The sequence below is a fragment of the Aythya ferina genome (assembly GCF_964211825.1).
Source record: "Aythya ferina genome assembly, contig: HAP1_SCAFFOLD_110, whole genome shotgun sequence".
NCBI classification, from domain to species: domain Eukaryota; kingdom Metazoa; phylum Chordata; class Aves; order Anseriformes; family Anatidae; genus Aythya; species Aythya ferina.
Window position 1 is genome coordinate 142,876 of NW_028181409.1, and position 13,175 is coordinate 156,050.

The window sequence follows — 13,175 nt, forward strand, 5'->3', positions numbered from 1 at the left end:
AAGGAGCTGTCACTGGTGAAGATTGGAGCTTATCCCTGAGCCCAGGAGCTGTCACCTTAGTCTTCCAATCGGACAAGGACGACTTCATTTCTCATGTAAATGCATTTGTCAGGTTTGCGTATTGTTTTTTCAGGAATGGAAAGTGTGTATAGAATGGATTTAAAATCAATTTTAAATGTAAAACGTCAAGGCAAAAAAGTTCTAATTACAACCTCTGCACACAATTTGCCAGCTGTGGGACTAGGAGTCTTCTTATTTACTGTGTTTTGTTTAACGTGTCTGAAGTTTAATGGACAGCAATCAAGGCGTGCTAGAAATCTGAAAGCACTTTATGCTTTATTCTCTCCGTCATTTTGGTATAACAAACTAGCTTATGTTTTAAACCCTCCATGAGGTTAGTGGTTTCCCGAAAGGTAACAAGTCCCTGTGTGCTACAGTAAGACAGTAACAAAACATGAAGTATAGAAGTTCATCCTGTCATTATTCAGCTTCTGCCTATGGACACACAACTACGCTTATTTAAAGCGGTATCACCTTGAAACCTAATCAGCATTTTAAAAAGGACTTTGTAGCAGTTATTGGCTTTTGTCCTGGAGGGCTGAGGTTTGTTTTGTTTTGTTTTACATTCAGCATTTCCGTTTCTAGCTTACATTCCCCTGTTGTTTTGCATGAGGAAAGCGTGCAACTTTAGAAAGGAGAACGGAAAGAGCTGCTTTTTAGTCTAACTTTTCAGTTTGTCGTAGGAGTTTTAAATGTGGTAGGAGTAAAACACCAGAAGTACTGCTGCCAAAGTTATATTCAAACTCGTCTTTCTTGGAGAAGCAGAAGAAGCCCAGGGAGAAATGAATTTGCAAACATGCTCTTCATGCTCTCCTTTCCCAAGATTTCTCTGAGATATAGCCCATCCTCTGTGGGTTTTGAGGTATATGGTTCCCAGGAGTGAAAAGGAGGGCCAAACATCTCTCCTCTTGGATCTCAGCATGCCAGGGCTTTGGTGTACTGCCACTTACAGCTCCGCTTTTTCACCTGGAAAAAGCGACCGCATGATGTAGACTGAGGAGCCCTCACAGATTAACTTGCCGTCACCAAGTGACGCCCATGAAAGGTGTATTTAAAAGCTAGGCTCATTATAGAATCACAACAAACCCCTCATGACTGGTGCAGTAGACAGTGAGGTAGAGGGCGAGCCCTGGAAAGACAGAAGAAAAGTAGCAGTGAGTTCTGGGTACCTTTGTGCAGACGAAACAGAAAAACGCAGGCAGTGAAGTAATAGTGTTCCGTTACTAATGCCAGCAATAGATAATTGCAACAATTATCTATTAGATCATAGGTACTAATTAACAGATAATTGCGCAACTCCGGAAATCAATAAATAACTGATTCCCCTCAGAGAATGTCTTCTACATTTTTATATTAAAAAGACTCCAGAGTTGTAATGGATTAAAATCCTACGGAAGGGAAAGAAATGGCATCAGCCACTAGTTCTGCAGAAGCGAAAAGTAATACTGATAGAGTTTAGATGGAAATTTTCACTTTGTGTGTTTAGTTTGGGGATTCTTTTTAAATCATTCATACCAGCGATTTAGTTCTTAAGGCTGTTTCTTTGAGATTAAGTGACAGGACTTCTGTTACTCTTTTCTTCTTGGAATGCTTCTTGATATTCTTACGTCAGCCAGAACTTCTGTCTCTGTTGCAGATGTGAACAATGACCGTAGCTAAGAAGCCCAAATCTTCAAAGCCTAAAAAGCCCTCTTCAAGGCGGTCTGGCAAATCCAAGAAACCAAGTCCTAAAATAGTGATGTCACGCACCGCCAACTGGGGCCGGATAGTGCCTGCAGAAGATTCAAGCCAAGTCTCTGTGGCCCAAGGACGTGGAGGTGCTATTTACTGTAGATCATCTGAAAAATCTAAGGCTTTTGCCCCAAGAGATCTAAGTAAGTGTGCGTTTTATCCTGCCTCCATTGTCTTCAAAGCAAAAGTAGAAAATGCAGTTCTTACTTGTTGCACTGCTAGAGAAGGGGACTACTGTGAACAAAGACTTCAAAAGCGAATCCCCTAAGGCAACTGAAGTGACTGATGTTACAGAAATTAATTTTGATATGTTTACAGTCAACAGAGAAATACGGGGAGCTTTTTGTAATGCACAGATTCCTCCATGTCTTTTCTGTTTTGCAGAGAAAAGTGTTTGATTGTTGCTATTCACAGCTTCCATTTTTCACAGGTTTTTTGAAGGATAACATTGCTCAGGAAAAAATCTGGTATCTGTAGGGGTACCGTCATTCCTAGTTCCTAGTTTTTACGTTTTTACCGTATAATTTCAAGTCTAAGTTTGTGGTTTAAGTTATAATAAGGAAAAAAACAGTAGTTGAGTTAGAATCATAGAATCATAGAATATCCTGAGTTGGAAGGGACCCTTAAGGATCATCAAGTCCAACTCTTGACACCGCACAGGTCTACCCAAAAGTAAAAGTTAATCAGGTTAAAGATTATAGATGGAGAGGAACTTGGCATTAGGTGCTACAAACAGAATGGCAGTTAGCCTTGCCTTAGAAAAATTAAAATGGTTGACTAAAGTTGTTTTTTTTTTTTTTTTTCCCCCAAAACATTGTGTTGACCAGCCAATTTGAATTTGATGGTATTAAAGCTGTCTGCAATAAGTTTTTCTGGTTTGGATTGTAGCTAGCTCCTCTAGGTGCTCCTGCAGAATAGTATTTTTTTAAATACCTTTCTTTGAAACAAACAAACAAGATCTCTTTTTAAATTTAACTTTCTTGCAGTCGTTAATGATGGAATTGCTCCGCCACAGAGCATTCTTTTTCCACCTGAGAAGATTTGTATGGATTGGCGAGAAACACAAAGTGTTGGAGTTGGCCTGTACAATCTTGGCAACACATGTTTTCTTAATGCTACTCTACAGTGTTTGACCTACACACCCCCACTTGCCAATTACATGCTTTCTCTTGAGCACAGCCAGTCATGTGAGTACTTTCTAACAGTATTTTGAATCTGTTGGATAGCTCTGAAGGTGAAAGAACAGCAGTGATTCTGTGAGATAAGCTTATTTGCCTGATTTTACCTGTAGCAGCTGGCTTTGAGCACTGTATTAGCAGTGGGCTCCGAATAGCATATGGAGTGCAATTAATGCACCATGGTTTATTTATTTAGTTATTTGTTTGTTTGTTTGTTTGTTTGTTTATTAAAGGATCATTTATTGCTTCATGGGAATAATGAAGTGCATTGGACAGTAATGCATTTGGTAGTAATTTTAGAGAGTAATACATTTTGCAGCCTGTGGAGTTCACATTCCTGTCAGCCTTTACAACTGCGACTTTGCAGTAGTCTTTTAGATTTCTCTTCACAAAATGCATTTGAATACAGGCTTAGTGGATATTTTTCTTCTGTCAAGTTGTGTGAAATGAAATGTTACAAGACTGTTGGGACATTGGCATCTTGGGAGAATAGAATGTAGCAAGGAGAGTGGATATTGTATCTATAGTTTAAATTGTACTTAGATGTTTGTAGGTATGGATATTTCGCTGGACTGGGATGCTTTGTTCTTTCACTCTTCAGGTCGTGAACAAGATTTTTGCATGATGTGCACGATGGAGACTCACATTAACCAGGCCCTGCGTTGCACTGTTGATGCCATCGAGCCTACGCATGTTATCAGTAATCTCAGTCGTAAGTGGCTTCAGATGTGTTTCTTTTCGATAGCTTGTAATCTTCAAATAATTATTTGATGTGTCTAAGTGGTTTTAACACTCCAATGAAGAGAGATTTTAGAAATACAAGAATGATTTCATTTTTAAATGAGGTCAATACTATCATCTTCTTATTTAGGAATAGGACAACATTTCCGTTTTGGCAGTCAAGAAGACGCACACGAGTTCTTGCGCTATACTGTTGATGCTATGCAGGAAGCGTGCTTGAACGGAAGCACCGAGTAAGCATAAACAAGTTCACTTTCATACATTCTCTAGCACCTTCTAGTCCTTTATTTACTCTCAGAAATGATCTCTAGCACCTTTTAGTGCCTTATTTACTATCAGCAACGCAAGTCTACATCATCCTTGGTTTTCATCAAACTCTTTGAAGAGTTAACTCTGTGCCTTAAATCTTCTGAGGTCTGATTATAATTTATTTCCAGATTGGACAGATCTTCTCAAGCTACCACCATCATTCATCAAATATTTGGAGGATTTCTAAGATCGAGAGGTACTTGAAAAAATATTCCTGTCCTTAGAACTGATCTGTGTCTTTTGTCGGTAGTAAAGCAGTCTGTAGTTTGTCTAAAGTAGTATCTGTCAACAACTTGAATTTGGACAGTTAGTCTCCTTCACATAATGTTAAGCATTTATATTTTGCTTCCAGTGAAGTGCTTGAATTGCAAAGCAGTTTCGGATACGTATGAGGCATTTCTTGATATCACTTTGGATATAAAGGTAAGATGTTTTCTAAATATAATTCATGATGTTTAAGTACATGCATAACTTTCTAAATTAAACTTGTTTAACTTAAAAAACCAAACCACATATAATGTTAAAACGTAAGAGCTTGGTGGTGCTAAGGAAGTGGATTGGACTTTGTCCTTCCGTGGAACCCATGTAAATAGTCTCCACATTTGCATTGGGTTTAAGGGGAAAGAATTCTCTTTCTGCAAAAATTATAATGATGTCATACTTCTTTGTTGTTCTACCTCAATATACATCTAATTGTTAGACTGATGAATTTGTCCCCAGTATTGATGACAAAGCACACTGTAGATACTGTCTAGGCTACTGGAAAAGTATTTGTTCCAAAGTCAAATGCCTTCCAGGTGAGGTCAATGCTGAGCATGCTCTTTCTGCCTCCTTCTTCACAGTGCTCCTAGTAGATCGCTTGAGTATGTTAGTAAGATTCTCTTATAAACTACTAGTATGTCTCTGGAATTCTGAATTACGGTGACTTTACGCTCTTCTTTCTCGCTGCTCTAGGCGGTTTCGTCTGTTAGCAGAGCTCTGGAACTCTTTGTGAAACCTGAAGAGCTGGATGGAGAGAATTGCTATAAATGTAGCGAGTAAGATTTTGACGAATTAGGTCTTAATCCTAGATGTCAGTTTTCTATGTTGCATGACTCTGTTGGACTACCTCTAAACTTTGGATCTACTTACAAGTTTTGTGGAAGTTTATAAAAGACTTGGATTTTTGTTTCCTTGGAGGGGGGAAGTCTTGTTCATAGGCATTCCCTATGGGTTTGCAATTCTCTGGCTTGTATTTTGCCATCAGAATTCAAAAAGAGCTACTTTTGTTCTTTCTATTTATTAGCTCTCGACAGTACTTTTCTTGATGTAAACTGCCCAGTTTCCGTTGTTCTCTGGGCTAGTGGCTAATTTTCACTGCTTACACCGTAGGTCCTACCTTGGAGCGGGCAATGTGTCAAACTGAACTATTTTGTTTCAAAGGATGGCAGATGGGTTCAGTGTCTTTCCAGACAAGCTCAGTACATGAAGACTTCCTACTGTTAAATGTCTCCCTCCTGTAGAATGACCATGTGCTTCTGTTGTATTTTTGATGTTGATAGTCGACCTATGTTGGAGATTATTTGCAATTTCTAGCCCTGGGGACCAAGGCTCTCTCGTTCCGCTTTCAGTATTTGTATTTCCCTTGAAAGCTGAAAGAATGTATCCAGGATTGGAGTTCAAATAGCCACTTTTGTAGACCAAGAAATGGTACCTTGCCATCCAACCTGGTCATACCCTTTTGTGAGAGATTCCTGTTCCCGCTATGCTCTGAGTTGTTGGGAAAATTGACCTTCTTCTGTGTATTAACAAACCTGACACGCAGTGCATGGGTTTATGAAAAGAAAAAAGACCAACCTATTATGCAAGTAAATATCATTCAAATAGCATAGGCATGCGTGAGACATTAAAAGGAGTTTGTTTTGGGGGCAAAAAAAAGAAGATGCCTTCAAACACTTATCTCTGCTTGTTTTTAAGGTGTAAAAAGATGGTTCCTGCGTCCAAGAGATTTACCATACACCGTTCTTCCAAGGTTCTTACAATATCACTGAAAAGATTTGCAGATTTCACAGGTGGAAAGATCAACAAGGTATATTTACCACTGTAATGCAACTATATCATTGTGTAATGGGACATCCCCCAAAGCTGAAAGTTGTTAATATTTTCAGACAATAATTGTAGACTAACGACTATGGCTTATTCTTTCTCTTAATATCAATAAAGTTCCCGCTTGACAAGAAGCATATGCTTTCCTCTGAGAAGGCTGATTCATCAGGAAACAGTTCTCTGCAACTTCTAGTCTTAACCGTTGTTTATGGGAAGACTTATTTGTAGTGAATCAAGAAATATATTCTAGAAATATATTCTAGAAATCAATTCTAGTCTGTGTTTTTTGGAAGTGTTTTTCTCTGGCTAGTCCACGAAGTACTCTGGGATAATTTTTCTATCTTCTTGATGTCTCTTTAGGAGGTGAAATATCCGGAGTATTTGGACCTGAGAGCCTACATGTCGCAGTCAATGGGAGAACCACTGCTCTATGCCTTATACGCGGTGCTGGTACATCACGGTGTCAGCTGTCACTCAGGACACTATATATGCTATGTAAAGGTAGAAGTCAACAGCATTTCTAACAGGGTAAAGGTTGTGCTGGCAAACCAATTAAAGCATGACTAGCAGCTACTGTTTCTAGGGAAAAAGATTTCATTATATTTTTATTTGACATGTGTGTATTTTGTTCCTATCCGTGATTTCAATTGGAAAACGTGCAATTCACCTAAAGAAATCGTTGTCTTTATTTGCAGGCTGGTAATGGACTTTGGTATCAGATGAATGATGCTAAAGTAGTGCGTACTGACATTAAAAGAGTTCTTGGTCAGCAAGCTTACATACTTTTTTATATCAGGTAATAACAAATCTTAAAATGTGTTCAGAAGAGATTTACTTTCCTGTTATTGATATTTTTCTGTTTTGCAAGTGTTTTTCTTGCTATCCCGGGAGAAGATTATTATTTGTCTAATTCAGTTCTGTCTAACCTGAAATTCTCTGTGTCGTTTATTATCTTTTGTTGCTTGGCCTTAAACTGCAGCACTTGTGTAAATTGCTATCTATGTGTTATCTGTAGCTGGCTAATTTAGAGAAGGAGAGAAATGAAGGTCATCTGTGGTGTAAGAATGAATTATTGCTGTGCAAGTGATAGTCTTAGTAGGAAGACTGTTCTCTACTTTTCAGTCTGTAGTCTTGGCGAAGCCTTCTGTAGAGAAGGCTTCCATATCGTATGAGCTGTTCCTCTAAAATGATAGGATGGGATTTAATCCAAGAGTAGGCTGAAAGAAAAACTAAACTACGATCACTGCTCTTTTCTGAAGGCGCTATGATTTGACACTTGGAGAACGTGCGTTTTACTTGCCAGCACCATCTTATCCCTGTTCATTCCCTCCTGGTCAGCAGGGGGCTAATAGTAAGCAGGCTGGATTTCTGGGACCACGACTTCTTCCTCATATGATTAAGGTAATTCAGGGAAGCGGGAGGGCAGATAACGGCACCAAACTGCTAGTGGGTTTGGGGTTTGGTGTGGGGTTTTTTGTTTGGTTTTAAGCATCTTTTTAGGTGTTAAGACCATTTGTAGAAACACTCAGTAGGAGAGTTTTGTGTTTCAAAATGTTACATGCAGTGTTTGCGTTAATCCATCTTGCAATTTCTTCTTTTTAAATACAGAATTCAAGCCGTTTAAATGGAAATGGATCCATAAAAGAGGACACAAAGACCACTGGTGTCACCCTAAAAAGGCCATCTTCAGCACCACCAATGGCCTGTGTTCAAAACCAGGCAATTACCAGGCCTTCAATTACTGATACGTCAAGAAAACAGAAGATCACCATCAGTATTCACAATAAATTGCCTGCTCGTCAGACTGTGTCACAGCCTGACTTTCTTAGCAGTGCTGTGGAGGATGAAGATCTCTACCAGGCTGTTCCTTCATCCACAATTACAAATTTGGTAATGCAAATGAAGCAAATGCAAACAAACAAAAAAGTTTCTGATGAAATTTTTGTGGAGCCAACAGTGAATGAAAATCCTAAACTCAGCTCTGATAACACAGTCCCTTATGGTGCAGAATCTTCAGGAAAATCTGAGGAGGAGTCAAAGGGCTTATTTCAAAGGAATTTGAAATGCAATGCAATGTCCTCTAATGGAATTTTGGTGTGAAAGGTAGTCCGTACATTGCAGCATTCCAATTCTTCCTGTCAGAATGCTGACAAAGGAAGATCCCAGCATGAGCTGCCAAAAACAGATTCACTAAATGGTGCTATTAGGTTAGTTAATGAATCTAAAGAAAACGGACTGAAACTTGATGATTCTACTTGCCGAGTTGAACCTGTTAAACCTTCTGAGATGTTCTTTTCTAAAACAAATGGATCGCTTGAAACATAGATTTGCTCCATCGAGAATTTCTCACCTACGATGTATTCGGGAGTGTTTATTGTGTTCCTAATTCAGGTGAAATACTGAGAAAACACAGCACACATGTGATCGTAAGGCTTTGTGGTATTATCCCCTTAGAATTTGCAGACCTGAGCTTACATTAGAACTTGTCAACTTAAGCTCAGCTGAGATAAAAATTCCTAAGTTTCATAAAGTAGATTTTGGGGGGTGAGTTGGGGTTATCTTTGAAGTGTAGATAATGCATACAACTCACAGCGGTCTTGCTTACCAATTAATGGAGACATTCTGACAAGACTAGTCCTCAGTACTACTACAAATAGTATTTTTTTGTCTGCTGACTTGTGCGTTTTAATTGCAGATGCCTGGAGCTATGCCTTCAGTCAATCGAGAAGTCATCACGGAGTCCTTCAGAGCCAGCCAGCTGAACAGCTTGTCAGAGGAAATGAGGTAAAATGAGCACAGTCTGATTAAGACAAGACTTTATGGAAGTTCGTTACAGTTTTATCTGTCTACTAATAGAATTTAATGGAAGGATTTAAATTAGTACAATTCCATACTGTGTGTCCAGTGTCACGAACAGAACTAATGATCAGCACTGAGCATATCACTCTGATGCAGGTTGGTGCCTCAAGGAGAACTTGTGTTCCTTTATAGAATGTTTTTCCATTTTTCTCCACTGTCTGGAGAAACACTGGCTGTTCCCCGCTCGCCCCTATGCCTTTTTTCTCAGAGCAGCAGGTGGAAGGAGACAGATGCGTTTGCTTTTTTAGTGCAATGGCTTCAGAAGCAAGAGGGGAAAAGGCACTTTCTCTGGGAGCTGAAGAAGGTGTCCTAATCACAGGAGAGGTTTCTAAATGGCATATCTTTGCGAGGGTTCCTGTAGTCCGGAGGTTTTTGTTTGTTTGTTTGCCTTTGGAAGGTTTTACTCTTAATATTCACGTCCTTCAGCAGAAGTGAGAAATGGGTTTTTATTTTATGCAGTGTTGCGGAACCTCCGAAATCTCCTGGGAACGATGAATACCTCGCCCAGTACCAATGTGATGACCGTGGAGACAAGGAGAAAGCAAGAAGATCAAAAGAACGTGACCTCATTTCAAAAGAAAATGTTTTGTCCGGCAAAGAGTCTTGTGAGCCTGGTGAGAAATTGCGGCATACTTCCTCTCTCGAATCTGACACTGAATATAGCTCTAACAATCTTTCTTCCTTAGCTATTGCAGATAGACGCCAAGATACAAAGGACAAGACTAAAACCACTGAGAAAGAGCATTACCGAAGCAAGAGGGAACATGCTCCTAGTGAAGAGAAGGAGAGTCAAAAAGCAGGTCCTTCCAGCAAGAGGAGGTGTTCTCAGAGCGTGGAATTTGTTGAGCAAAAGAGTCACAAGCAGGAGTACTGGGAGGGAAGCAGGTACAGATCTTTCCCTCGTGAAAGAAACAGCCCTGAGAATGGCAGAAGAGCAGTCAAATATTCAAAGTACAGATCTGGCAGCGGAGGAAGATCAGAACAAGGTAGCAATAGGTACTACCGATCCAAAGGGGAAAGAAGTTGGAGCAGAGAAAGATACTATCGAGACGAAGCACGGAGATGGGAAAGATGTGGCTATTACAAGGATTACTATTCACCTCATGCGACAGGAGACAGTAGAGAGAGAAAGTTCTCTCACGGCGATTCAGCCTTTGACAGATCGACTGCAACTTACTACAGCAGGTCACATAAGCATTATCATTACAAAAGCAGATGGCCTCACGGTTCCCTCTTGAGAGAGGAAGATGTACGTCGCTTTAGCACACCCCGAGCAGACTTGCATCGTTGCTCGGTACCTCAGCAACATTCCAGAAGACATTCTCGTGAAAGACATGCGCTTCCACCTGTGTCAGCTCATTTGGAGAACTGTCGCCAGAAAAATGAAACAGAAGGAAACAGAAAAAGAAAATATACCCGTGCAGAAGGTAGTGAAAGTGAAATAGGAAGGAAAGACAGAAAGATAGAAAAGGAGCTTGTAGGTGGTGAAAAAAATGCAAAAATATCACAAGTTCTGGAAGAAAAAGAAGTCTAAGGATAAAGATGGATAGAAGGATTCCAAGTAAGCAAGGATTCCGGCATACTCCGCATTTTTTATCCTAATTCTTTTCTGGGTGCTTCTCATGTCTTTTTTTTTTTTTTTTTTTTTTTTTTTTTCCTGGTAGTTTCTAAGTTCTTTAGATAGCACCAGCTGGCTGGGGATCATGTTGTTAGGTTGATCAGTGAAGACAGGAAAGCTCTTGCTGAATTGTGTCAGAGCACTAGCTTTGGACCACATAGTTCGAATCACATCCGTACACCATTCCAGATTAGGTTAAAAGATTTTTTCTGCTTGCACATATTCCAGAGCTAGCCGTTGTTAATGATCTGTGTACAAACCAGGACCTATGGTCCTTCAATCTGACGGCTTAAGTTTGCTGCATCTAAAGTAAGTTGCGTGTGCACAAAGCACCACAAAATAGCTGACATGCTGCAAATCATCACCTGTGGTAAAATAAATCAGGTTTCATACAGGCAACAAGTGCCACATCTTTTTTTCCCTTTTTAACTTGCATGTTTCTTTCAGACTTCATGATTTGTGTTTCTGTGCGCTCCGCTTTGACAATGCCAATCGCAAGCGTAAGAAAAAGAAGAAAAAGGAGAAGAAAAAGAAGAAAAAGGAGAAACACCAGGAAAGCAAAAGGCTCCTTGGAACACTTAGATCCTCGTTTCCAGAAGATAACGCGGGAGAAGAAGGAAGAATGCCATCCTCCAGATGGCTCTTCATGTCAGTAATGCAGAAGTGAGAGCAGTAAACAACCTTACAAGGAAGGGAAGACTTCCAGTGCAGGCGAAAGCAAGAAATACTGCTCCATCGCATCCAACGACTATACTAAAGGTAAGCGGCCGCAGCGTGTGTGAGGAATTCCTTTTATATTAATCTCGAGATTATTTCAAACAGTCTTGAAGTGCTTGATGACTTAACAGTCTGCAGACTTATTATCAAATCAAAAAAAAACCCCACTTGGTAGACTATTTTTTTCCCAGTTTTGAATGACCACTAGGAAAGAAGGCCTGAAATAAAGAGGTTAAAGGCAAATGGTTTTCATTTGGTTTGATGATGAAGTGGCAAACAAGAGGAAGAGTTGCAAGCTCCCTTCTTAAATTCAGTCCAGCCAAGTAGGAAAAGTAAATGTGGACGGACAGCTGTATCTTGGCAAAGAAGATAGTAGGGAGCAAGGAGGTTTAGCAGTCAAGATGGAAGGTGATGCCATGAGGCTTAGAGGCTAGTAATGTTCTAATGAACATGGCCAAGTCTTGCGCTGGGCAGCCTGCTTGGGTCCAAAGCCTGCAGTCCTCCCCAAGATGTCGGCGAGGGGCTGGTGAGCCGTTGGGACGGAACCCCCGTTGCCCGGGTTCCCCAAGCAACCGCCCCACTCTCCAGCCACCATGGCAGGTCCAGCAGCCGGCTCCCGCTCCTCCCGGGGCTGCGGCCCTGCTGGCGAGCCCAGCGCCCCAGAGCTCAGCCCAGCGGCCTTTTTCCCACAGAGGGTTTCCCCAGACGGCTTCCGCGGCTTGCGCAGACGCAAAACTCCCCCTTCGTCGTCCCAGCCGTGCCGCCAACGGTGGCTGCCTGGCTGCTGCCCTCCCTCCCCGGAGCGACGGCGCTGCCCTTGCAGCCCCCGCAGGTACCCACCCTCCCCTCCGCGCTGCCCCAGGCCACCGTCTGGCACGTGGTGCCGGGGGTCCAGGGGCAGGTGCTGCAGCTCCCCGCCGGGGTGCAGCTGCCACCTGGGGGGCACCTCCCAGCCCAGGGGCACCACCTGCAGCTTGGGCAGCTCCCCGCCGGGGGGCAGCTCCCTGCTGTGGGGCAGCTCCCCGCCGTGGGGCACCAGCTGCAGCTGGTGCAGCTCCCCGCTGTGGGGCAAAACCTGCAGCTGGTGCAGCTCCCCGCTGTGGGGCAAAACCTGCAGCTGGTGCAGCTCCCAACCATGGGGCACCAGCTGCAGCTGGTGCAGCTCCCCGCCGGGGGGCAGCTCCCCCACACCGCTCCTCCCTGTGCCCCCTGTGTCCATCAGTGGGGACAGCCCATGGTGACGGGGACACTGGTACCCCACCATGCGCTGGGGCTGGGGCCCAGGGCCGTGCTCCATGGGGAGCTCCTGCACCCCGCAGGCACCTGCCTGTTGCAGGCCCCCGCCCAGCGCAACCCCCCGCCACCCCTCGTCCCGGGGCCTCCGCTGCGGGGGCAGGCGCTCCCCACGCCCCGCACCCTGAGCAGCAGCCGGGGGCAGCTGCCGGAGCCCTGCTTGCACGCCGTGGGGCTCAGCGAGGACCAGGGGCCCCCGCTGCCCGGCCCCACTGCCCCCAAGCCTGCCCAGGCTCCAAGGACCGCCAGCACCCAGACGGCGACGCCTGACGGTGAGTTTGGGGCTGGCACAGCCGGCCGCTGGGCGCCCCACACCCAGGGGCCATGGGAAAGCTGACATCGCCCGTCTTGGGGGATTTTCTTGCTTCGTCCTCAGCGGCGACAGCCCCGCAGGTGCCTGAGGAGCCCCCGCAGCTGCCTGAGCTGGGCCCTGATGCCTTTGCCGAGGCCTTTCCAGAGCTGGCAGGGGACAGCCAGCAGCTGCAGCACATGCAGGACGAGCTCCTGGCCGACCTGGACATCCCCATCCCCGGCATGGAGGAGCTGCTCAGCTGGCTCGATGCCGTGGAGCCCCAGGACGCCTT

The 13,175-nt window shown here is 43.3% G+C and overlaps 1 protein-coding gene and 1 pseudogene across 2 annotated transcripts; both read left to right on the forward strand.

Annotated features, from left to right (window-relative positions):
- The first annotated feature begins 1,705 nt into the window (after positions 1 to 1,705).
- LOC311428673 (ubiquitin carboxyl-terminal hydrolase 42-like) lies at positions 1,706 to 8,429 on the forward strand (annotated as a pseudogene). The gene is made up of 12 exons: positions 1,706 to 1,934; positions 2,778 to 2,978; positions 3,571 to 3,681; positions 3,841 to 3,943; positions 4,148 to 4,215; positions 4,372 to 4,442; positions 4,974 to 5,056; positions 5,976 to 6,087; positions 6,465 to 6,605; positions 6,800 to 6,900; positions 7,364 to 7,505; positions 7,713 to 8,429. The product of its transcript is annotated as a ubiquitin carboxyl-terminal hydrolase 42-like (transcript).
- Positions 8,430 to 8,459: 30 nt separating this feature from the next.
- Positions 8,460 to 10,497, forward strand: LOC311428674 (uncharacterized protein; the record flags this gene model as incomplete). The annotated part of the gene is made up of 2 exons (XM_084540017.1): positions 8,460 to 8,473; positions 9,873 to 10,497. 2 exons carry the CDS (start codon positions 8,460 to 8,462, stop codon positions 10,495 to 10,497), a joined length of 639 nt encoding a protein of 212 aa, XP_084396143.1.
- Between the last annotated feature and the right edge of the window lie 2,678 nt (positions 10,498 to 13,175).